This window comes from Amia ocellicauda, chromosome 17 (genome assembly GCF_036373705.1).
Source record: "Amia ocellicauda isolate fAmiCal2 chromosome 17, fAmiCal2.hap1, whole genome shotgun sequence".
NCBI classification, from domain to species: domain Eukaryota; kingdom Metazoa; phylum Chordata; class Actinopteri; order Amiiformes; family Amiidae; genus Amia; species Amia ocellicauda.
Genome location: NC_089866.1, coordinates 9,928,756 through 9,953,333, shown reverse-complemented (window position 1 = coordinate 9,953,333; position 24,578 = coordinate 9,928,756). Strand labels below are relative to the sequence as shown.

At 40.4% G+C, this 24,578-nt stretch overlaps 1 protein-coding gene across 1 annotated transcript in view; it reads right to left on the bottom strand.

The window, feature by feature from the left end:
- Positions 1 to 308: 308 nt before the first annotated feature.
- Positions 309 to 24,578, bottom strand: part of mosmoa (modulator of smoothened a) — a 46,395-nt gene continuing 22,125 nt past the window's right edge. Inside the window, exons 2-3 of the mRNA XM_066689143.1 lie at positions 12,638 to 12,850; positions 309 to 4,971 (exon numbers count right to left, since the gene is read on the bottom strand). Coding sequence (XP_066545240.1) covers positions 4,787 to 4,971; positions 12,638 to 12,850 — 398 coding nt within the window. The 3' untranslated portion in view covers positions 309 to 4,786. The remainder of the gene's footprint in view (positions 4,972 to 12,637; positions 12,851 to 24,578) is intronic.

The window sequence follows — 24,578 nt, the reverse complement described above, 5'->3', positions numbered from 1 at the left end:
ATAAATTAAAAAGAAAAAGAAAAAGAACGCATATCCCCCCAATCATAGCAAAATAACACATTTCAGAGACAATGTGAGTGAAGTGCATTTTTTTCTTTCAATGCTTATCATAGTACATAAATACAACACTACATCCAATTGCCAGCTAATTGCAGCCCTTTCTCCCAACAGGTTAATAACTAAAGACTTTTAAATGAGCCAATACTGTTTTTTTTTTTTTTTTTTAAAGAAAGAAAACATATAAAGCAACGGCCACAATACATAATCTTATACTGACAGTATTTATTGTGCTTTAAACAATGTGCTCACTTTTTTTTTTTTTTTTTTTTTTTTTAATAAATGCATCCACTTTCACGATTATGATCTTTTCCTAAAGCATTGCGGTGTCAAATCATCTTCAGGGGATTTTTTTTTTTTTTTTTTAAAGGTGTATATATGTGCATACACACACAAACACACACACGTATAGTTATTGATTTATTACTTTTACATCTGCAACCATTGGACACCGTGCTTAGGATTCCTCACGTTGTTAATTTCAGTTGTTTGGTACCTGGCCAAAACCTCCCGATATCTACCATCCAACAGGAACAGTACTGAACCTGGTTCATGGCGGCAGGGCTGTGCAAGAACTGACTGTGTCATCAAAACTGAGTTTCAGAGAATGAACAAACAAAAGGCATGAAATAAGAACCAAACTGAGGCTACAGATGATTATGCTGAAGAGTTTCTTTTTAATCTATAAAAAATTGGCTGGCAAAGAGATGCACAAATGTAAACAAAATTTAAATAAATATATAAAAAGGTCATGTTTCGCTGTGTGTGAGTGATGGGGGGGGGGGGAGTAGGAGCAATACAGATTGTAGTGTTACACTGAATGTGAACAGATATGTAGACAACACTTTATTGTTTAATGCTGATAGGGTTTGTGCAAAATGTGATGCGATGAGTACGTGTTTTTTTATTTTTACAGTGACAAGTATGAGAGGGAAACACTTATTTGAAATCAAAAGACAAAACAGGTCACAATGATTGTATTACACAACAGCATTATGTACAAGCTAGAAGATATGACATCACATGATTCGGAGAATGCTCAACATGTCTCAATGATGTTTTCTACAATTCTGAAGTCAATGAACAGAACTGCAGAGAACGTTACAGGGCAATGTGTCCAGTTTAGGGACTGCTACAATTGCTCCATAAATAACTGAAAACATAAGATTTATTTGTTTATAATAAACAGCTATTCCTTATAAACGAAGGGAAATGAGCCATTCAATTGGTAGCATTGTTTGTTATTGTCTGTCATTTTAGAAGGAAATAGAATTACAATTAGTTTATATAAAATATTTTGATCAAATAAATGTCCACCTACCTCTCCCCCCTTAACTGCATGAGCTTCAATTTAAATAGAAATTTCTGAAAGTGTTTATAATATTCAATTTACACAACATAAGCTGCAATAGTCTTTATTATGATGGCTTGCAACAGCATTTGGTCTAAGTGTAACCAGTAGGTTTCATTCCAGCGAGAGCTTTACCAGTAGGTTAGAGAAACTGACTGCCTTTTCCCCAACATTTTCAGATTTCTTCAAAATCAACCACAGGCAGACCAATAGGGGGTGATCTTCACTAGTGCTGAACGATTAACCAAATAAATTTGGATTTTACGGAATTAAGAAACGTGAAGTGAATGGTGGTAGAGATGCTTGATTTTGATAAATCCCCTAATAAGTGGAGTCTAACCAAGCATAGAATTGTGACAAGATACATACTAGCTTTCCCAACTACTGAATGTTTTGTATCAACACTAACATGGTTTGGTGGAAAACAAAAAAACTGCACCGTGGGAACAAAAATAAAAGCAGTTGACGAAATCTACAACCTGAGACTGATCGGCATCACCAATGAGGGACTTGGGTTAACAGTCCAACTCGGGATTTTCCTGTAAAGCTTGCCATTTCAGTGTAAATAAAGATCACATTAAGCATGTTGGTTAATCTCAAGCTGCTCTTTAGCTTGTAATTGTATTCAGGTTATTTGTGTTGGATGCCCTTTCTTCCTTTCAATTAGCAGCAAAATACTGAGGCCTAAAAATCAACTATTAGAAACTTCTATTCAGTTCCTGGAGGAGAATATTGTTTTATGCGTCTGATTATATATACATTTATCTATCAAAGATTCAGACATACTACTTCTTACTATTTAGTAATAAAATAAATGCATCAATGTAATTTGCATAGTTCATAACCATCTTTAGGATTCGCTAGAGACACAAAAACAATTAATTAAGTGTGTTGCCATTTTAATCGTTCAGCACTACTCCCCATTTGAATTATATCCAGGATTTGTGATTAACCCTCTGTACTACCTTTCAAAGCTGCGCATCATCTTAGAGCTCTCTTGTAGCGTTTGGTTTTTTGTGAGGAGACAGCACTGCCAGACAAATCAAGATTTTTTTTATAAGCTGCTTCGTATGTAAAATGATTGTTTTGCAAGTCAAGATGTTTTAAATGATGCGTCTTTTGTCAGACAGTTACATTTTTCCCTTTCTGAAAAGTGGGCACAAACATCACCCTGTCCAAAACCACAACTCCCCTTCCTCTAGCGTATACACAATTCTCAGGTTTCACGTCTTCGCTGCCATCTTTGTGTAGTTTTAAATCTAGAAAATTAAAACAAAAATGTGCAACATACAAATACGATTAAAAACAAAATGAACAAACAAACAAAAAAACAATCCCTGGTTAAGCTGCCACCGTAAGAGTATTCCCAAAAATCAATACATACAACAAACGGGAACCTGAAACTACATGCAGAACTGTAGGTGTACTGAAGTCAAGCAATTTCTCCTTTCTTGGCATTCCACCTAATTAAACCGAAGAAACCCTTTGAGCATCCTGTATATAAAGAGCAGTGATGTTGTAACCTAAGGTCATTTTCAGAAATACTGACTTTGTTCAATTGCAGATGCATGGCCTTGTTAGCTAAGTGTTCAGCCAGTCACTGTGCCACTGTGCTACATATCTACGCCAAGGGCATGCTTATGCATTCTGTAGCAGAAAGAAGTAAGTTAGAAGCCTATACAACAGTCGCTTACATCTCGAAACAGGTTTAGATAGTAATAGTGTTTATTTTTTTAATTCTCGTATTTACCTTTAAATGACATAAATATCTTTCCATCCCTTGCTATACAAATAATTTACCCACACGGTCAACATTTTTTTCTATTTTCCTAATGCTAAATTGCACCAAGAGAAAGGGGTTAGGATTGGGGGGGGGGGGAGGGGCCACAAAAAATAAATCCGAATGAATTACACAGAATGAGGTAACCAAAGAGCCTTTCAACTGTAACTGCTTAAGAGCGATGTCTTCTGCTGCTGCTGGCCTGAATTGTTGGTGCATATCACAGTGCTTCCTTAGCAAACCAAACAATATATTAGGCATTGTATTTATATACAATATTTACCGAATCAGGCCACACAAAACACAAAGAAAAGCAGAGAAGGGGGTGGGGGGTGATATAGGAAGGGGTACTGATAGGGGAAGTAAAAAATAATAACAATAACGATTTATAGGCGTATTGATGAATTGATCATACAAGTAAAGAAGGATTTAAGATCCATTTGGTTTGTTTTCAGGTACATGAAATTTGCCTTCCTACGAAAACTGATTTCACGGCCAAAATGTCAACCTTGTATAGTGTGAGGCCAGCCCCACTTGGACCGTTCCTGCAATCCATTGGCCGACCACTGAGGAGGTTTGTCTTATGTAATCGTCGACTTTAACAGTTAGAAGAAGAAAAAAAAATAGGAAAGTTTTTTTTTTTTTAGAAAACTTCCCCCTATTTTACACTCCATTTCCATGTAGCCAACCTCCGTTCACGCAGATGCAGCACGGTGAGCCCCCGGCACCAGCACTTGCCCAAGGGAAGATGAAGTGGGCACGTGCTTCTGCCGCCGAGCCGCTGGCTGCACTCCCTGCCTTGATCTGTGCGGGTTCTTGTGCGGGAGGCTGCACAGCTCCTACCGGGACCAGCTGGACTGGCAGGTGCTTCAGCTACCACAGGGGGTGCTGGTGAGCAGCGAGCTGGGGATCCTTTAGCAGATCCCACCCAGCCTGGGCAGCACTCCACAGTTGCTACAGGCAACTAGCGGCACAGCCTGGATCTGACCTGGCAACCCCCACATTACAGGGCTGGTCCACACGGTGTATGGAGATGCTTACCAGTTGAGCCACTACTCGGACCCTTTTAAATTCTTCTGCTTGTACACATTCATCCCCCCCTCCCCCTTTATTATATATATATGTAATTGTTAAAATACTCTTGTTGAAAGTCCGTTGCTAATACAGAAACCAAATAAAATAAAAATCATTATAATAACAATAATAACAAAACATCAACAGGTACAGTAAAGGGTGATGATATTTTTATGGGTGGAACACAGTCCCTGTGGAAGGTTTTGTGTCACAGTGCAGATGCAACTGCATCAGTGGGCGCAGGCATACCGTCCATTCAGTGTCTGCATGTACTGTGGAAAAGGCTCTTCAATTCTTTATCCAAAGTGCATAGTGAGAACAAGTGTTTTTTTCTTTTCTTTTATTCCTCGCTCTTTTTAAATAAGAAACCCCAGTGCAGAGATAGCTTATTAGTCCCTTTGTTGTGTGTGAGATTTTTTTTTTTTCTCTCTCTCGCTCGCTCTCTCTTTCAAGTACCCAACTGCAGATGCAATTTGCTCTGACGTCACATTTCCAAGCACAAAGAGGACAGTGGATACGAGTTGTCAGCCAGGCAAGCAGACTTTTCCAGCAAACAGCAGGCCCACTATTGTGAAAAAAATGGATAATACAAATAGTACATACGATGACCCAACCACTGTGTTGTTAGGTAACTTATATGGCTGTCCTCCCACTTCACTGATGTAAAATCCTATTGGAAATATCAGGGCTGCCATGCAGAACAAGATCACTGTGGAAAAGAAAAGAAAAATAAAATACATTAGCATACATCTACATCTTGATTCCATCACTTTATAAATTAATCATTATTCAGGAATTATATAATGACATTGGTCCAACTCATCCAAAAGGAAGAACAGGGAAAACAAGTACCACTCATCTAAGCAGAACAGGTTCACCTCTTACTAAACCCTGGCCACAACCCGTGCTGCATGCTGTGTCACCATTTCCAACCAGATACATTTTACATAATTCAATCCGTTTTATTTCTTGTTTTCTTTAAAGGCGAGAAGGCAGTAGTTGGATGTTGTGCGCCTCACTTGGTGGTTCTTCTTCCCACCACCACTTGGGGTTGGCTTTGAACCTCGTCTTTCACCATAGAAAACACATGAATAAGAATAAAAAGAAAAAGACAGAGGAAAATGGGGGAGTGGGGTGGGGGTGACATTTTGTCTTATAACAGCCCGCAATATTCACAACGCCGAGGGAGCTTTGAAAATGTAACAAAACGAAGGGAATTTCACCAGCTGGGCCGCAGATGTCGTTTATCAGACCGACTAATAACAGTCTTAAGGTAGGTGCTGTGTAATTGAACTTGTGTGTCACTGTGCTTAAGGCATTTTTAGACACTTTAACTTTAGCACTGCTTGGAGTCTGGTGGTTTTCCGTAGAGCAGAAGGCGGCATCTAAGAATGAAGCTAGGAGAGAGGGGAGAGAGATTTCTTACAGCCTATGTGGGGAAAACAGTATTGAGTTTCTTACAATAATGCATATTGATATGTGCTGTGAATACATGAACGCACCTACCTTGTTGTGCTGGTTGATTCGAATATATATAACACACATATACACACACACACACACACACACACACACATATATATATACACAGCTCTGGAAAAAATTGAGACCACTTAACATTGATTTCTGAACTTGGAGTGGTCTCTTAATTTTTTCCAGAGCTGTATATATATGCACACAAGTGCAGTCATGACAACTAAGTCAGAGGTTGACATCACCTAACCGCTACCCTGTGTTCTGATGTTTAAGAGCCTTTTGCAAGGGCCTCTATGCAGGTGCGACACAGGAAGTGTGAAAAGGCAATCTGAAAAGCACCTTGAGGGCATACCCTTTTCACAACACACACCGACACTGCAAGGTAATAATATAGTCTCAGGAAGCTCTTACAGGGATGAAACAAGAGGACCTATAAATCTCAGCATATTAGCATCAATTGTGTAGAACCATTAGCAAGATAATAGCATTGCAGGGTCTTCCAAGCTGCAATTAACTACAGAGCATAAATGTGAAATGTACAGCCCAGGGATAACAGAGCTAAGAGCATGATTTAAAAGCATCAGAGAAGTTGCTTCAAAGTATCCTTCCACCCACCTATTTAATAATCAATGTGCCAAATGCTTCTCCACGCGGCCATTACTACTTCTGCAGATTGCCATTCTTACTTTTAAATGACTAAGCCCACTACTTATTAGCAGCAAATCTAAAGAATGGTATAATTTGTATTTTTTTTTTTTTAAAAAGAAAGAAAAGAAAAAAAAAATCTTGTGAAACTGTTCAGCACCAGCTGCAGACAATTACAAAATGTTACAGTGCATGGAAAATAGTGCCTGCTAGGCTTTGACAAATGCTGCTTTAACCATCAATATCAACTAATGTGCCATTAATAGGATTCAGAAAATTAAAAACAATGAGGAAATGTTGCATTTAAACTTGTATTTTGTAACATGTCCATTGCAAACTGAGCTTTGCGTTTGTATGCATCTATTTTCCTACACTTTACTTTATTTACAGGCTGATGTGAATCTATTCAAGTTATTCAGACATGTTCATATCTACACTGGGTGAAGGGGTAAAACTAAAAATGACTCCCAGTTGGGTTTAATTAATTACGTTAAACAGGTGGCCTGGTCCGCTGCCTAGTTTCAAACATGCCAGTGAGGTCTCGCAGACAAAGCCGGTGGTACACGTTGGGCCCATTAACTGCAGAAGGTGTCAGCAGCTCTGAGAACCAGAGTAATGACAACCCACAACCAGTGTGGTTTAGATAATTTAATCAAGGAGAAGGAAACAACACAGCTGTAATGGGTCTGTCCACTCTGGAGATGATACATAAGGGCAGCTCCAGGGTCATGTCACAGATATTGGCGAGTACTCTGCATCACCCCCCACCCACAAACTTGAATGCTTTTTAGTTAGCTAGGATCAAAACAATTAAAGACATACACAATCTGAAGTTAAGACTCCTGGCATGTAAAGGGCATTGAAGAACACTGAAGAAGAGGATAATTGATGGATCCGTCCCCTCCTGCTGCACACACATTCCCCCCCGCCTTTTAAATGCTCACAAAGCATGTAAGAACAAGTGGGATAATTACTTTGTTTACCTAAATTAGCTCTAGGAAGGAAAACTGAGTTTCCACCTCCTGCCTCGAGTAGTGTTATTTTCGTTCAGGCTTGGAGGGTTTCTTTCTTCTCTTACACAGGAATACAAAGGAGGTAAGGCCCTATAAGAGACAAGCTCTCACTTCATGCCATAATAAATACATAGTCACTGTACATGTAATCGTAGGAATCAGTCGATTCTTATGGTGTGCTGAAGATAACCCCAGGGACTTCCTCCATAAAAACTGAAACGGGGCACATTGTAGGTCAGCCATATTTACTTATTCTGCTAAACAGACTAATAATTGCAAATAAATGCCCCCAAAACATTGGAGGATGATGTAGAAGGCCACAGGGCAGAAAAATAAACAACTGTCAAAATTAATATCATGGGTAATTTTACTCACATGCGGTACATGTGACATTTCTCTTGTAGAAAGCCTATTTTTAAAACCACCCTCCATTTTTTTATGCTAATGGAAAGTCACAAATATTTCAAGACCATTCAGATTACTTTGATGGACAGCAGCTGCTGTGCATACTACTGTGCAATGTAGGACTCTTTCTATGGCCACACTGTGGCACATTCAAAACATCATTGCTGAAGAAACTGGAAGAGTCATTCAATCTTCTTAAAACAGACAACAACAAAAAACAGCAAACCACAGAAAAAAACATTAACCGCAGTTCACAAGCCATACTTTGCTAAATGATTTATGATTTAGCCTCTTTTTAGCTAGGAAAACAAATATGCATATTATATAAATCCTATGGCTATGTCTGGAGGGCCAGGTTATATTGTTTTCATTAAAATGCAAGTATTAAGTAGCAAGTATTTGGTTCTCAGAAAGAAAACAATCAAAACCAGACAACAAGCTATCTTCCCCTACAATATGATCAAGTATTTCAAAAATGAGAAGCCCCAAGGCTATTTTTGATGTTAGAAACTTCTCAGTTTCATATCACAGCGAGCAATGCAACTTCACGTCTGCTCAATCCCTGCCTACACTGTACCGTCTGTCAAAAAAAAAAAAAAAAAAAGATCCTGGTTGCACGATACCGAAGCACTTCAATAATAATCCCATATCCAGATCCTGGAGCTGTGGGAAAGTAAGGGATATGTTATCGAAGCTGACATTCACAGAGCAGTTAGAAAACTTGCCAAAAGCCATCACTCTACAGGGCTGTGCTGAACTTCCGATTCCAGGCAATAAAGGAAGCCTTTTCTCCAATGTGTGCCAGTGACCTTCTCCTTGCGCCTCAAAGTACAGATCCACCACCACCACCACGTTTGTTTTGAATAGACTGGAGGTGCACGTGGCGCCCACTTGGTTTCAGAAACCAGCTGATTTAGTCACAGTCTGAAGTAGTCTGGCTAACCCACCACGCCAAGCAGACAGCAGCTAATATTTATGTCTGTCCCTGCTGACAGGCCATATGTTAGCGCAGACTGTATTACAGTACAGTGGCTTCCACGACACCTGGAACAGGGATAAGGAACCTGTTCAGAGGCCTGGGCATCTCCTGGGTGGACAGTAAGGTCTTGTACAAATGGTACAAAGCCCCCTTTCATCTACAGTGGCTGCAGGCCAACCTACTGCTATCAGGCACCTGTGTTCGAGCCGGCACATGCATTCCACTCACCTTTTTATAGAAGCCTGAAAACAACGTCGCCCCGACTAAGAAACATTCCTCAAAAACAAACACATGGCTAAATTAATCTATGAATGTCAAGCCTTGTAGGGCATGGGCAAGTGGCAGGGCATAAGAGGAAGTTATACGGTTTGTGGTTGCCTTTCATTCAAACCTAGAGATGAATGTGCACGTCTACATAGACTTATTTTCAAAGATCTTTAAAAACTCATTTTCAGCACAGTTTATTAATTTCTATTTTAAATGACTATGGACGGGACAGGAAAAGTCCAAGGCAGCGCTGTTCCATAAGTCTGTACCTTTAAAGCCGAAGGACGAGCTGTACAGAACGGCACACACAGGCCTTCTCTTCAACCAGAGATCTCTCTTCATGTATGTCCTACTTTACGATTCTACCACCTCCGCAGAAAGAAGAAAAAAGTGACTCATTGCCAGCAGACCGTGACAATCGCACATCTCCAACAGAACCTAAACGATTTGGAACACTTCCTTCCCATTATTCTCCCGGCTCCTAATTTAGAAGACAATTTCATTGCACTAACATTGCATTTACAGGGTGTATGTTTTAACGGTTTTCCATCAGCACTGTAGTGCTTTTAAGAAAATTGCCCCGTATTTTCTACCCATCACGTTTTCCCCACACACAATGGGCTTAAAACGAACACAGGCAGCTGGAAACCGGTGGTGCTGGTAACTAATATCTGGATGGACCAGAATGTAGTTTAATGTGGTTCTTATGAGCAAACAGGCTAGCAGTTATTTTATTTTTATTTTTTTATTTGTATTAAGTATAATGACACAGATAAAGCTGGCATCCACTGTAGAGGAGAAAAATCACTTGGCGCACTTGGGGTTTATTGGTTGTATTTTCTCAGCCACCAATTTAAAAAAAAAAAAAAAAAAAGGGGGGTTAACTACAGCTACAGTCTATATTTTTCTGGCGTTTTATATCAAGTCAAAATGTTGATGAACCATTCCTAGCTTATCTGTACAATAAGTTTGTTTTGCAAGTTTTTGTCATTCTTTGTGTTCATTTTGTTTTGGGGTTGACAAAGAATAAATAAATAAATACAAACATAAAATCAGTTAATTGCCTCCTTTGAAAGTCAAGACTGACAAGAGCAAAACCAGCATGAGAAATGATGACAGAACACAAAGACCACTATGGAAACCTGCCACAGAGGCATCAAAGGAGCAGTTTCACAGTTTTAATCACTTTATTCGTTAGCGACATTAGCAGCCTAGTGGAGTGTGCTAACAGTTTAGCAGATAATTAAGATTACATTCAGAAACATAGCTGCAGTCAGTAGCTGGAAAAACTTAAGTGCTAAAAAAAATACAGGCTGGATACATTTAAAGAGATACCGATGTATAAACACTAGAAATGACAATACTGGTGAGTAAATTAGGATCATGCTTTAAAAAAAAAAAAAAAATCGAACCCGTTTCCAGCTGTTGTTGTTGTTGAAGTCCACAGGGCTGGACCTCACTAACTAAACCAGACTGCATGCTACTTTGAAAGAGAGCCCAGGTTATTAGTGTGTGCAGTGAGGTTACAAATCACAGCTCTCTCTTCCTTAACAAAATTAATAGAAATAAAGAATCTGAAGTAAGCCCAGGTTGTAAGAATCTCAGTGCACAAATGAGGCAGGTCAACCACAGGCCACAAGCACCGTGTGGTGTTTTCAAATGCTCCCCCACAACACTGCAACACACAACGCCAGACTGCAGGAGCTGTATCACCAGCAATGAATCATTTCTGGAAATGTTTTTCTCTGGAGCATCTACACACAGCGCTTTATGGAACTGTTCATTACAGCTTCCTCTAGGTAGTTTGCAAAGCACAGCTTTAAAAAAAAAAAGAGAGGCTCTTGACTAAGTGCTAAACTGACATTAATAACATTACTCACTAAAGTTTTCACAGTTTCTTTTTTTTCCCCTTTCTGCAGGCGACGGTGTCAACTTTTAAAAACTACTAAGGTTTACGAGAGCTTTGTTCTTTTAGTTTGGAGACAGAGACACATCAGCTAGACATATAATTGCTTTGTGCTCCCAGCCTGGTCTCAGCGGCTCAGGGACCTGTACCTCAGCTCATAAACCCGGATTTATTCTACTGCCTTGTCCTCCTTTGTGAAGAAATGAGCCGTTTGGCTGGGAATGAGCTTACACGTGGTGCCAGACTGATCCAGTCCGAATTCTAACCATGCTGCACCACTGGGCTGCACACAGGTCAGCAGGGTTTTTCCTGGCTCAGAATGGGCCTTTGGGGGGTGACTACACATGACAGTAAGCATGATTGGTCCATGTACAGTAAAGGCAATTAGTTACCTAATGACAGAAATCTATGCATTTCCTTATTTCTGACCATTTGATAAACAAAAACTTCCATCATGCTTGAATAAATGAAATCCCATTAACAAAACTGGTTAAAAAAAAAAAAAATTACAACATTGGAAGGGGGGGAGGGAAGTGAGTTTGAGGGAGAGGGGTGTGGGGTTGGGAGAGGGGAGGCAGTCAGTTGCAGAGGTCACATCCTGCTTCAGAGCATTTCACCCTGCTCTTTTTATTAACTAAAAAGGATCTGACAAGGCCATGGTAGTGTATTAGACTACCAACAACCGGATAACTATTTACAAGTAAGAAAGAATACTAAACAGGGAAACAGAATTCCAAACACCTGGCTTTTGAATATTGTCACTTTAGGCATTATGTAGACACATGCTATTCTTTACAAGAGCTCCTGTCTATGTTGATGCAGTAACTCATCCCAGCCACCACACTGCCATGGCGTTTTATTCTAGCACTGTCAGTGGCTATCAGTGCTGTAAACAGACTCGGCATCTATGATTTGTTTCTGAAGGGTAAGGTGTTTTATTTTTAGTTATTTTTTGTCAGATTCAATTTTTCTACTTTGTATTTGGTTTTCTTGCTGTATTGCGTCTTTCTGCTCCGTCTGTGAATTGTGTCTATTCTGCCTTCCCTATGTGCAGTCTGTGCGCTCTCATACAAACACACAGCTGAGCGCAGGCAAACATGCTCGGATATGGGTGTGTCTGGTATCATTGGAAAGCTACAGCTCTGCCCTGCAAGAGAATTACAGACCCGCTGGCCAATGAGGGACAGGGCATGGAATGCAGCCCCCTCTCCCCTCTGGGCCGTCACCAAAAAAAGTTCAGAGAACTAAGATCATTATCTACTTGAAAGGAGGACATGAGCCCTAATGAGACTCAGGTCGTAGGCCAGAACATCCCGAGGGACTGTTTGAATATGACATTTGTAAAAGTATCAAAACATTATTTAACAATTATACATGTAAAAAGTGGATTGCTGCTGCTTATTACATTGGTATGAAACCCTTTCTCCATGGATAATTTGTAATCAGTTTTGAAGTGAAAGTCGCAGGAACACTTACCTGTTTTTTTTTCCAGGCTAATTTCTCACACACTGAAGAAGTGGCCATTTTAGCCTTTGACATAAACCAGGCTTCAGGATGAACTGAAACATGCATGAAGTACACAGACAGCATTTTTGTTCTTAAGCAAGGAAAAGCATTGTGCAACACCGAACATGTTTTTTTGTTTTGATGTTGGTTTTTAATTAGTAAAACAAAAGGGACTTACTTCCAGTGAATGCTATCCAGCGTGCATACTTTGTGGCTTCCCTTCGCCAGTGTGAGGCCACTAGCAAGCCACATGTGACAGTCAAGGATATGATGCCCATAATAATAAAAAACAGCGTGGTGACCCATTCTGGGGGGAGCCGTGGCGGGATGCAGGTCCTGTCACGTCCGTGGATTGTCTGACACTGCCGCACCAGGCCCACTGTGAGCGCACCTGAAACACACAGCACAGCCCGTCACTTTCCAGCACCCCACTGCAAAATCACTCTCCTTTCTTGTGTCATTCATTTGTTCATTAATTTTAAATGTCAGTTCATGAGGCATCATGTTACAGAGGAATACAACACCTGTGAATACATTGAGCGAGAGCTTAGCAGACCACTTAGTAGCTTAAAATGAAAATAAACAAAAGCTTAGATAAGCTGCCCAAAAAAATGCATCTTTCAATGTCAAATTAATAATTCATGGCGTTTTAGAGAAATGTCTAATGTCATAAAATAAGGCTTTGGGATAGCTGGCATAAACAGTTTAAAATACCTTTCCCAGGTGGCATTACAGAACTGAAAGAGGACAGCTACCACCGCTGCAGTATTATTAGATAATAAAAAATGTATTTCAAAGTGACTTCACCAAAAACTGTCTATGGAAATCTTAACTTTCACCACAACATTGAAAATCAACAGTTCATGAAGTACCAGGACATAAGATCCATTCATTTAAAAAACCAACAAAGAATCAAGCAAAAACCAGCCATTTTGCAGCCAAATTTGCGTTTACCGTCTCGGTGTTAAAAGGTGGTTGTCAAAGCATTACCCTGCCGAACAACATGGGGCTGAAGGTCAGAGAGGAAACCCTGTTGGACACATTTTTTAGGTCTTGCTGAGTGTCACGTTCATGGCCCCACACTCTGCACCCCAATTAGAGTGGGGCCAGGTATGCATTATATCCTCTTCTGTATAAAGTACCACGCTTAGGGAACTTCAGACAAAACTCTCAATTTCAACCCCATGACTTGTCCACAGTCCAGACGCGTATGCAGCATGCAGATGCTGACACAGCCGCGCTTAAAAGTCGTTGCGACAAAAACTCAGTCCAGGGCAGGGAGCAAGCACAACAGTGACGTGTTTGTGCAGCTGAGCTGGCCCTGCTCCCTCCCCAGGTGTGTTGATCTTGTGGTTAAAGAATGTGGCAGAAGTGATATCCATTTTGCCAGCCCCGCAGCTCCAGACATCAAACAGTGCCGGATTTGTGGAGAAGAGAAGCTGAGTAAGATACATTTTGCAAGCAGGATGGAAATAAACCAAAAAAGATTTAGGAGGAGATGACAATATCTTTCATAAAAATGCATCGCAAATCCAGATTCCAGAAATCTTAAAGTAGATGTTAAATCTTTAGTGTCTGTGGCGATTGATTGAGAGTAATTCTTGTGCTGGCTGCGGTATTATGTGCATTAGGCTGCATCATGGAAAAATTATGAAGCTGAAAAATGACACGTGACACCTTGATATTATACCTCACGGAGCGATGGGTGGAGAACGAAAATACATGTTCGGGTCAAGTTAAGCTTGTTTAACACGGTGCAGAATACAATTAAGGAAAAGGAATCATCACAGCTGGAGGTCTTTCAATCTTTGTTCGAAAATCTTCCCTTGGGCACAGCTCTTTGAATATAAATGGGTGAATGTATGCTATAGGGAGGTCACACACGTCTTTTACATGGAGGCCTTGACGTACTAAAATTGTAATCTGAAGCAGTGGACATTTCAAGCTTTCCTGACAGCACTTCTGTACCTGTAGTCAAAATACCTGGCTCCTTTCTTAGTGCCTGAGTCAAGCTGGGGCGATGCACAAAGCCAAGTGCGGTGTGTGATTCCATTCTTTTATTGAACAAAGGCAGCAACCAGTGAAGCGTTTGAAATGTGTTAACCGGGTAATACAAGCTATATTTAATTACAACCTTTCCTCACCTCAAAACAAAACATAACCAAACCATGCAGGTTGATGTAAACCGGCGCAGGAAATGGGCGACTCAAATGTCAGACTGGTCCAAATCTCTGATGTCCAGATTAACATTTAAGGTGTAAATGGCCCCTAGGATTCAGGCTAGTTTTAGGGCACAGAATAAAAACCTTGATTCGTCCTCTGGCTGACAGTCGAATTAAGGAGGCCCAATTAAGACAATTTCAGACCAATTTAATAGAGCAGGGCTCAGCAGGTGCAGCCCAGAGTGGCCCGGCATTACCGTGGGGGGCGCCCACCTTGTTCAGCTGATTGGCTGTTGTCACAAAAACTTTAGTGAATCAGAGTAATTTTAGCCTGGATCTCAAATGGAGCACAATTTCTTCTTGGAGTTCAGCCTTACACAATGTACTTTCTTGCAAAGGACAGCAAATAGGTGCTCATTATATTTTATTGCCTTTCATTTTAATGAAGGCACAACAATTTCCTGCAGAGAGAAGGTGACATCTTTCTGAATTAGAACAAAGATGACTTCCTAATAGGGTTGTCAAAAATACCGATACTTCGATACTACCGCGATACCAAATTTCAGAAACGTTCTGAGCTATGCATTCGGTAATATCGAAGTATCGGAGCACTCTACTTGTAGGGCTGTGCAATATGACGATGTATATCGTGTAACGGTAGAAAAACATCTATAGTTTCATATTATTCTCTATCGTTCATTTCATTGTGTCGCAAATCCCACTCTATACAGCAATATTTTTCGTCATGCGTTCTTCACGGTTCTTCCACACGTGCCAGATGCAGGCAAGAAATTTGTATTCAGAAACACAAACAAACATGCAGGAGAGTGAACTTTACACAGAATAAACACAATAACCAAAAGATACTTTAATGCACAAGTGCACACGTTCCGCCTGGCTCTTGTAGCTGGGCTGAACTCAATCTGCAAGCACCCAGGACAATACATGATCGCACCCCCCACCCCCGCTAATTTAGACGCATATAATTTGTATAAAATTTAAGAATAGTAAAGTTTGTTTGCATTTTAATAAATTGGAAATTGCAAACTGATGCAGAAAGTTTTATTTTCTTTTTATTAAGATGGTGAAGTGGTACAACGTTTTTTTGTTATTAACTATTTTGTATTTACACGTGCTGTACCTGTAAGTAGAATCGAAATGTGACAGTCAGAGAAGAAATGTACCTGTCTAGCAGATGTTAAATGCGCAACTATAAACCCAGATGTGGTAAATCTACCTGAATCTATACCATTTTACAACACGTGTTGCGTGATTACTATTACTTGTGTTATTGTTGTTATGTGACAGTAAATCATACTGTGTATATATCCCATAACATAACACATATAATAGTAATCACACAACACTTGCTCTGTAATGTGTTGCATTCTGCATATATTTACCATGACAGCCTGCATGTGGTATTTGTTAGTGTTGCATATTTATTGATTAATGAAATACATGTAGTTTGAATGTTTTTGGTCTTATTTTGCAGCTTGATTGGATAAAAACAAGAAATAGAGATATATATCGTGTGTCGCCGAAACTTCTAAAAATATTATTTTTAAGTCATATCGCCCAGTCCTATCTACTTGTATATCGAAAATCATGTGAGTGCGTCTTTTTGTCCATACAGTGACAACAAACACCTCAGGTGGAAACAAAGAGACACGATGTTGTAACCAGTGGGCCTTGTTACATATACATATATATATACATATACACACACACACACACACATACATAATATATATATATATATATATATATATATATATATACATATATACACATATACACACATACATAGTGAGGGAAAAAAGTATTTGATCCCCTGCTGATTTTGTACGTTTGCCCACTGACAAAGAAATGATCAGTCTATAATTTTAATGGTAGGTGTATTTTAGCAGTGAGAGACAGAATAACAACAAAAAAATCCAGAAAAACGCATTTCAAAAAAGTTATACATTGATTTGCATGTTAATGAGGGAAATAAGTATTTGATCGCCTATCAATCAGCAAAATTTCTGGCTCCCAGGTGTCTTTTATACAGGTAACGAGCTGAGATTAGGAGCTCTCTCTTAAAGGGAGCGCTCCTAATCTCAGCTCGTTACCTGTATAAAAGACACCTGTCCACAGAAGCAATCAACCAATCAGATTCCAAACTCTCCACCATGGCCAAGACCAAAGAGCTGTCCAAGGATGTCAGGGACAAGATTGTAGACCTACACAAGGCTGGAATGGGCTACAAGACCATCGCCAAGCAGCTTGGTGAGAAGGTGACAACAGTTGGTGCAATTATTCGCAAATGGAAGAAACACAAAATAACTGTCAGTCTCCCTCGGTCTGGGGCTCCATGCAAAATCTCACCTCGTGGAGTTTCAATGATCATGAGAACGGTGAGGAATCAGCCCAGAACTACACGGGAGGATCTTGTTAATGATCTCAAGGCAGCTGGGACCATAGTCATCAAGAAAACAATTGGTAACACACTACGCCGTGAAGGACTGAAATCCTGCAGCGCCCGCAAGGTCCCCCTGCTCAAGAAAGCACATGTACAGGCCCGTCTGAAGTTTGCCAATGAACATCTGAATGATTCAGAGGAGAACTGGGTGAAAGTGTTGTGGTCAGATGAGACCAAAATCGAGCTCTTTGGCATCAACTCAACTCGCCGTGTTTGGAGGAGGAGGAATGACCCCAAGAACACCATCCCCACCGTCAAACATGGAGGTGGAAACATTATGCTTTGGGGGTATTTTTCTGCTAAGGGGACAGGACAACTGCACCGCATCAAAGGGACGATGGATGGGGCCATGTACCATCAAATCTTGGGTGAGAACCTCCTTCCCTCAGCCAGGGCATTGAAAATGGGTCGTGGATGGGTATTCCAGCATGACAATGACCCAAAACACACAGCCAAGGCAACAAAGGAGTGGCTCAAGAAGAAGCACATTAAGGTCCTGGAGTGGCCTAGCCAGTCTCCAGACCTTAATCCCATAGAAAATCTGTGGAGGGAGCTGAAGGTTCGAGTTGCCAAACGTCAGCCTCGAAACCTTAATGACTTGGAGAGGATCTGCAAAGAGGAGTGGGACAAAATCCCTCCTGAGATGTGTGCAAACCTGGTGGCCAACTACAAGAAACGTCTGACCTCTGTGATTGCCAACGAGGGCTTTGCCACCAAGTACTAAGTCGAAGGGGTCAAATAATTAATTTCCCTTTTTCTGGATTTTGTTGTTGTTATTCTGTCTCTCACTGTTAAAATACACCTACCATTAAAATTATAGACTGATCATTTCTTTGTCAGTGGGCAAACGTACAAAATCAGCAGTGGATCAAATACTTTTTTCCCCTCACTGTGTAATATATATATATACACATATATATATATATACATATACACACACACTCACCTAAAGGATTATTAGGAACACCATACTAATACTGTGTTTGACCCCCTTTCGCCTTCAGAACTGCCTTAATTCTACGTGGCATTGATTCAACAAGGTGCTGAAAGCATTCTTTAGAAATGTTGGCCCATATTGATAGGATAGCATCTTGCAGTTGATGGAGATTTGTGGGATGCACATCCAGGGCACGAAGCTCCCGTTCCACCACATCCCAAAGATGCTCTATTGGGTTGAGATCTGGTGACTGTGGGGGCCAGTTTAGTACAGTGAACTCATTGTCATGTTCAAGAAACCAATTTGAAATGATTCGACCTTTGTGACATGGTGCATTATCCTGCTGGAAGTAGCCATCAGAGGATGGGTACATGGTGGTCATAAAGGGATGGACATGGTCAGAAACAATGCTCAGGTAGGCCGTGGCATTTAAACGATGCCCAATTGGCACTAAGGGGCCTAAAGTGTGCCAAGAAAACATCCCCCACACCATTACACCACCACCACCAGCCTGCACAGTGGTAACAAGGCATGATGGATCCATGTTCTCATTCTGTTTACACCAAATTCTGACTCTACCATCTGAATGTCTCCACAGAAATCGAGACTCATCAGACCAGGCAACATTTTTCCAGTCTTCAACTGTCCAATTTTGGTGAGCTTGTGCAAATTGTAGCCTCTTTTTCCTATTTGTAGTGGAGATGAGTGGTACCCGGTGGGGTCTTCTGCTGTTGTAGCCCATCTGCCTCAAGGTTGTACGTGTTGTGGCTTCACAAATGCTTTGCTGCATACCTCGGTTGTAACGAGTGCTTATTTCAGTCAAAGTTGCTCTTCTATCAGCTTGAATCAGTCGGCCCATTCTCCTCTGACCTCTAGCATCAACAAGGCATTTTCGCCCACAGGACTGCCGCATACTGGATGTTTTTCCCTTTTCACACCATTCTTTGTAAACCCTAGAAATGGTTGTGCGTGAAAATCCCAGTAACTGAGCAGATTGTGAAATACTCAGACCGGCCCGTCTGGCACCAACAACCATGCCACGCTCAAAATTGCTTAAATCACCTTTCTTTCCCATTCAGACATTCAGTTTGGAGTTCAGGAGATTGTCTTGACCAGGACCACACCCCTAAATGCATTGAAGCAACTGCCATGTGATTGGTTGGTTAGATAATTGCATTAATGAGAAATTGAACAGGTGTTCCTAATAATCCTTTAGGTGAGTATATATATATATATATATATATATATATATATATATATATATATATATATATATATATATATATATATATATATACACTCACTCTCTCTCTCTCTCTCTCTCTCTCTCACACACACACACACACACACACACACACACACACACACACACACAGGACTGCTAGATTTTAATACACAGTATCAATTATACACATGCACTAATTTCTTATCATCCACAAAATCTTGTGGTAATACTAGTTATCATTCAATTGATAAAAGCAGTAAACAGGGGTTTAACAATTTAATGGAGTAACACAATGAGAATGTTTTAACACTGAGGAGAGTTACATTTTAGAGTACAATTAACACTGGTGAGAGTAGTGCAGTGTTAAATAAAATTATTTCTTGGCAGACACCCTTATCCACGGCAAAATAAAATAAATAAAATAAACACTTATAAGAGTTGCTTATTTAACTCCCTGAGAGTAGAACTTTTAACTCTGAGGCAGTGTAAAAATGCCAACTGTTGAAAGTGTTAATTTTACCCTGCTGAGTGTGGATTATATAAACACTTTAACAGTTAAAATTAACACTGTTGGAGTGAATTTACTGTGCACAGAGCAGTTAAGGAAGAGACCAGGGGAGCCTCAACAATCTGCTCCCACATATGAAAGGGTCCATGGAAAAATTGGGGATGGAGCTCACAAAATGGGAAGGATGTGAAAATAAACTGTGCAGCAACAGTTCCTTGTGAGGGATTTTAGTTGAAAGATGCAAGCACACACTCTGTGGCAGCACTGTGTCCCTGGAGGACAGAGTTTTAAATGGCAAACAGACATGACAGCACCACCGCAGGTTTTGTACAGCCTAGCTCTGCATCGAGATGTGAAAATATATTCACACAGATTTGTATAAAAAATGCAGTATTCTTTTTCCCCATACACATATACATACAGGCCTATATCTCATCCTCTCCCTCCTTCCATGGTTACAATACACAAAACTAATGACTAATACAATTCAAACTCAGAGCTTACAGGATTAGCAGACCTCTTGGTGTAATCTTTCCAAGCAGAATTAGCTCTTATATTAAGTCTAAATGACTTGTAGTTACCGAGAAATCATCCATCCATTGTAGTGAACTGAGAGGAAAGAACTAAACAATGAAATCAGATAGATATTTGCTGAGGATATCAATTTGTAATGGTTGCAGGCCGCTAGAAAGATAAACTACTGCACACAGCATGGAGTTCAGCAAAGATGCTTTCGTTAACCTTGAGAAATGTTATCAACTATTAAAAAAAGATACAGGGAAAGATAGATTTTTTCCAATTATGGATTGCACAAGTTTGTGTCAAGTTACCATTCAGGGAATACTGCATGAAACAATTACATTATATATATGTGTATGTATACATTTAAAATCAGAAGATTTGAAAATGCTTTCTTTAACACAGGTAATAATATTCAGGGGTGGACAAATCACTTCTATGTATGGTAGTCCAGTGGGCTACCAAAAGGTAAACTATAGCCCCATTCAACTGAAATGCCGGCAACGTTGCCCCACATTCACACTGGCTTTGAATGCCAGAAAATCGCCGACAGGATGCATTCACACAGAAAACAGAGACTAGCGGAGAGCGCTGTGGCCCGGGGGGCGAGACGCTACAGACCGGCCCTCTGGACGTGTCTGTAAGTGCGATCATCTCCCCGTGTAAAGATATGGCAGAAGCAGTAAAAGACTCGGAGATGGATATTTAGGAGACGTCACACTACTGTGTTATTGTATATTTTTATATAGGCAAAACAATCACCATTTGGCAGCGCAACGCTGATTATAATATTCACAAATATAGCAGCCTATTGTTGTGTCTGTATAACTGCATACAGTGTGTTTAATAGACAGTTGGATGCGGTCAATATTCAGACTGTTGTCATACGATTATGAAAATGAATTGCTTTGCTGGTCAGATCTGCACACATCCTAAACAGCGTTAACGCACCCGTGTATTATTTGGTTGTATCAGAAGTAGTCAAATGTGTTAGACTACATGTAGTATTGCAGTCTTTATTATAGTGCAAAACCACAGTCCAGTTAAAGTTTTGCAATTTACAAAATCAAATTGACACACGTGTATAGGAAGTATACAGTAAACAATACAATGTAGTCATATGCATTTGTTATTGTACACGTTATGCTGGCATATATGCACTAATCATGTAAAATGTAAATATCCGGGGTTGTATTAATACAAAAGGAACCGAGCTCACTTGATTAGTGCAATATGACCGGAGTCCTGAGAAAACACGCAAGTGAATCACGAAAACGAGCCCGAGTTACGAGCTGAGCAGTTTGTACAGCAGCGCTGACTGATACATTGTTTCAAAGCAATCGAACCGAACCGATTTCGTTTGAAAGGAATTCAGTGCGAGGGGGTAACACGTTTGCCTGTATAGAAATAACATATTTTGTATGATGTATTGGTAGGCTACATAACTTCTGACATGTGACAATAGTTAGCATTACATATGCCAAGCTGTTGGTTAATCAATAACACTCAGAATTGCTGCGACTATATTATTTTCAACCTCATGTCAACCTTTTCTAACAACCCGGTTAGGTCACAAGTTCGTGTTCAAAGGTGGCTTAACCCGGCCGTGTTGTGGTCGCGGAACATGGCCTCTCTTCTGATTGGACACGGCAGTTAGCTGACGCACTGCGTCCACACGCAAGGACTTGACGCCGAGTTTGCCGGCAATCTTAATATTCTGGCTACATTCATATAGACACGTAGCCGGCAATTGTTTCAGTGTGAATGGGGTTTAAGGTAGCACGCCACAGATTTTGGTAGCTCACATTTTTCATTTCAGACGCATCTCTTCCGACAGCACTTGTAATATTAGTCCTCTATCCCTGCTAGATAGCACTTCAGCTTATTATGCTCCTCGCGTCCTTGATTGTTTTCCTCCTTGCTCCCTTTCCCATAACCCCTGACTGTGACCCCACATCTTGACAGCACTTAGCTTTCACCGTCCAGGATGTAGGACCTCACTTACTGTACTTGTGTACATTGGAATTTGTAAAATGTATTATTTTGAATCGCTATGTTTTAGCCAAGTTGAATTTGTAATGATTGATGCCTTGTACTTCTCTGTATTTTTGCACTTATGTTGTAAGTCACCCTGGATAAGGGCGTCTGCCAAGAAATAAAAATAATAAAATAATAATTTCCATTTAAAGATCCAATAAATAAACTGTAGACAGATCTAATCTCAAGGTGGTAAAATTAAAATACAAAAAGTAGCCAGAACACCAATCGCACACTTGCTCCCTCGTTCCCTTCCCTTGCAGGGTGGATGTACTACAGTGGCCATCTCAAGGGGTGTCCCAATCCCTTAGGGAACGAGTGAAGGAGCCTAATCAAGCTCTTTGTACCTTCAAAGCTCCCATCGACAAGTGTACCAAGTGTACAAAACAGTACACTTACACAGAAGCGTTTTAACGCTGAAGTCCCAGAACGCTTTGTGTTAAAGGCGGAGACACGTCAACTGGGAAAATATGGCAGCGGCGGTGCATATAAATGTGATGTAATGCTAGCTAGACAGTTGTAGAAATTGTGTATCAAGGAAATTATAATACATATAGATAATTTTATATTATGACATAATCATGATTTAAATATATGATTAGAAAGTTCAGCCAAAAAACGTTTCAGCACCTATCAATTAATTACTGAAGTAGTATCCTATAAAACTAGGAGGTGATATTAACGAACAATGTATTTCAAAATTAGTATTATTTTAATTAAATACAGAGACAGATGACAAGAAAAGACCGTAGGGGCAAAGGCAAAGGCGCTGAATGCTGAAGCTTAAGTGTGTCCCATTGAGCGCGTCACGCAAAGAGTACACTTGTCGAAGAGTGTAGGGAGCAAGTGTACAATTTGGGACGCAGCCACTGGCTGTATTCAAAACCACATAATACATACCAGCATTTCAACATTACTAGATTAAATAATGCATGAGAAAGACCTAGGAATCTATGTGGACTCCTCACTTTCTCCATCCAAACAATGTGGGGAAGCAATACAAAAAAGCAAACAGGATGTTGGGGTATATTGTCAAAAGTGTAGAATTGAACAAGGGCAGTGATGTTCAGACTGTACAATGCACTAGTTAGAGCTCATCTGGATACTGTGTGCAGTTCTGGGCTCCACACTTCAAGAAAGATATCGCTGCTCTAGAGGCAGTTCAGAGGAGAGCAACCAGACTTATTCCAGGTCTGAAGGGAAAGTCCTACTGAGAGACTGAGGAACTGAACCTTTTCACCCTGGAACAGAGGAGACTACGTGGGGACTTGATCCAAGTCTTCAAAGTCATGAAAGGCATCGACCACATCAAACAGAGGAGCTTTTCCAGATCAGCAGGGACACACGCACCCGGGGACACAAATGGAAATTGGGCTTCAAGGCATTCAAGACAGAAAACGGGAGACACGTCTTCACACAGAGAGGCGTCACAATCTGAATAAACTACCCAGCGATGTGGTTGAAGCTGAAAACTTGGGAACATTTAAAAATAGACTGGATAGGATCCTTGATCACTTAGTTATTAATGGACACCAAACGAGCACGATGGGGCGAATGGCCTCCTCTCGTCTGTAAACTTTCTTATGTTATGTAGTATGTGTAGTATGCAGTTTCGTATACAGCCACTGACAACTTGTTCAAATTAAATAGCTTTTCATATCACTAATGGAGCAGAAAGCCATGAATATAAATGTTTTATTTGGATTACAACACGATATACACTACTGAACAGCACACAACAATATAGAAAGCATAATGATTAAAGGGAAGGAAAAAATAAGAAACCGCTTTCCGCATTGCCATTAGTGGGTAGTTGCAGCATTTTAATAAATCTTATTCTCCCGTCATGTTTATGCTTCCGGTTTCTTTTTTCTTCTCCAGTCAGCTCAGCTCTCATTGGCTGCTGATTACGTCATCCTCCACGCTCCGTACCGATCGAGTCGCAAATATTAAACGTGTTTAATACAATCGTAGCGGCTCCGACAAGCTTACGATCGGATCAGAGAGCAAGCGATGCATCAGCCGTCTCACACGACACGCACCGACCAGGCTGCTTGTCGTGACGATCGGTGCAGATTAGTCCTGAGGGCCAAATCGGGCTCAAATCTGGTTTAAAATCGAGAAGTGTGACCACAGCACTCACTTCCCCAACACAAAAATTATAATTCGGATTAAAAGATTCTCAGTTGCACAACTAAACACACAGAGCTCGACCTAAGTTAGTTCCTTATACATTTGCCTTTCCTTTACTTGATGTTATTTTATTT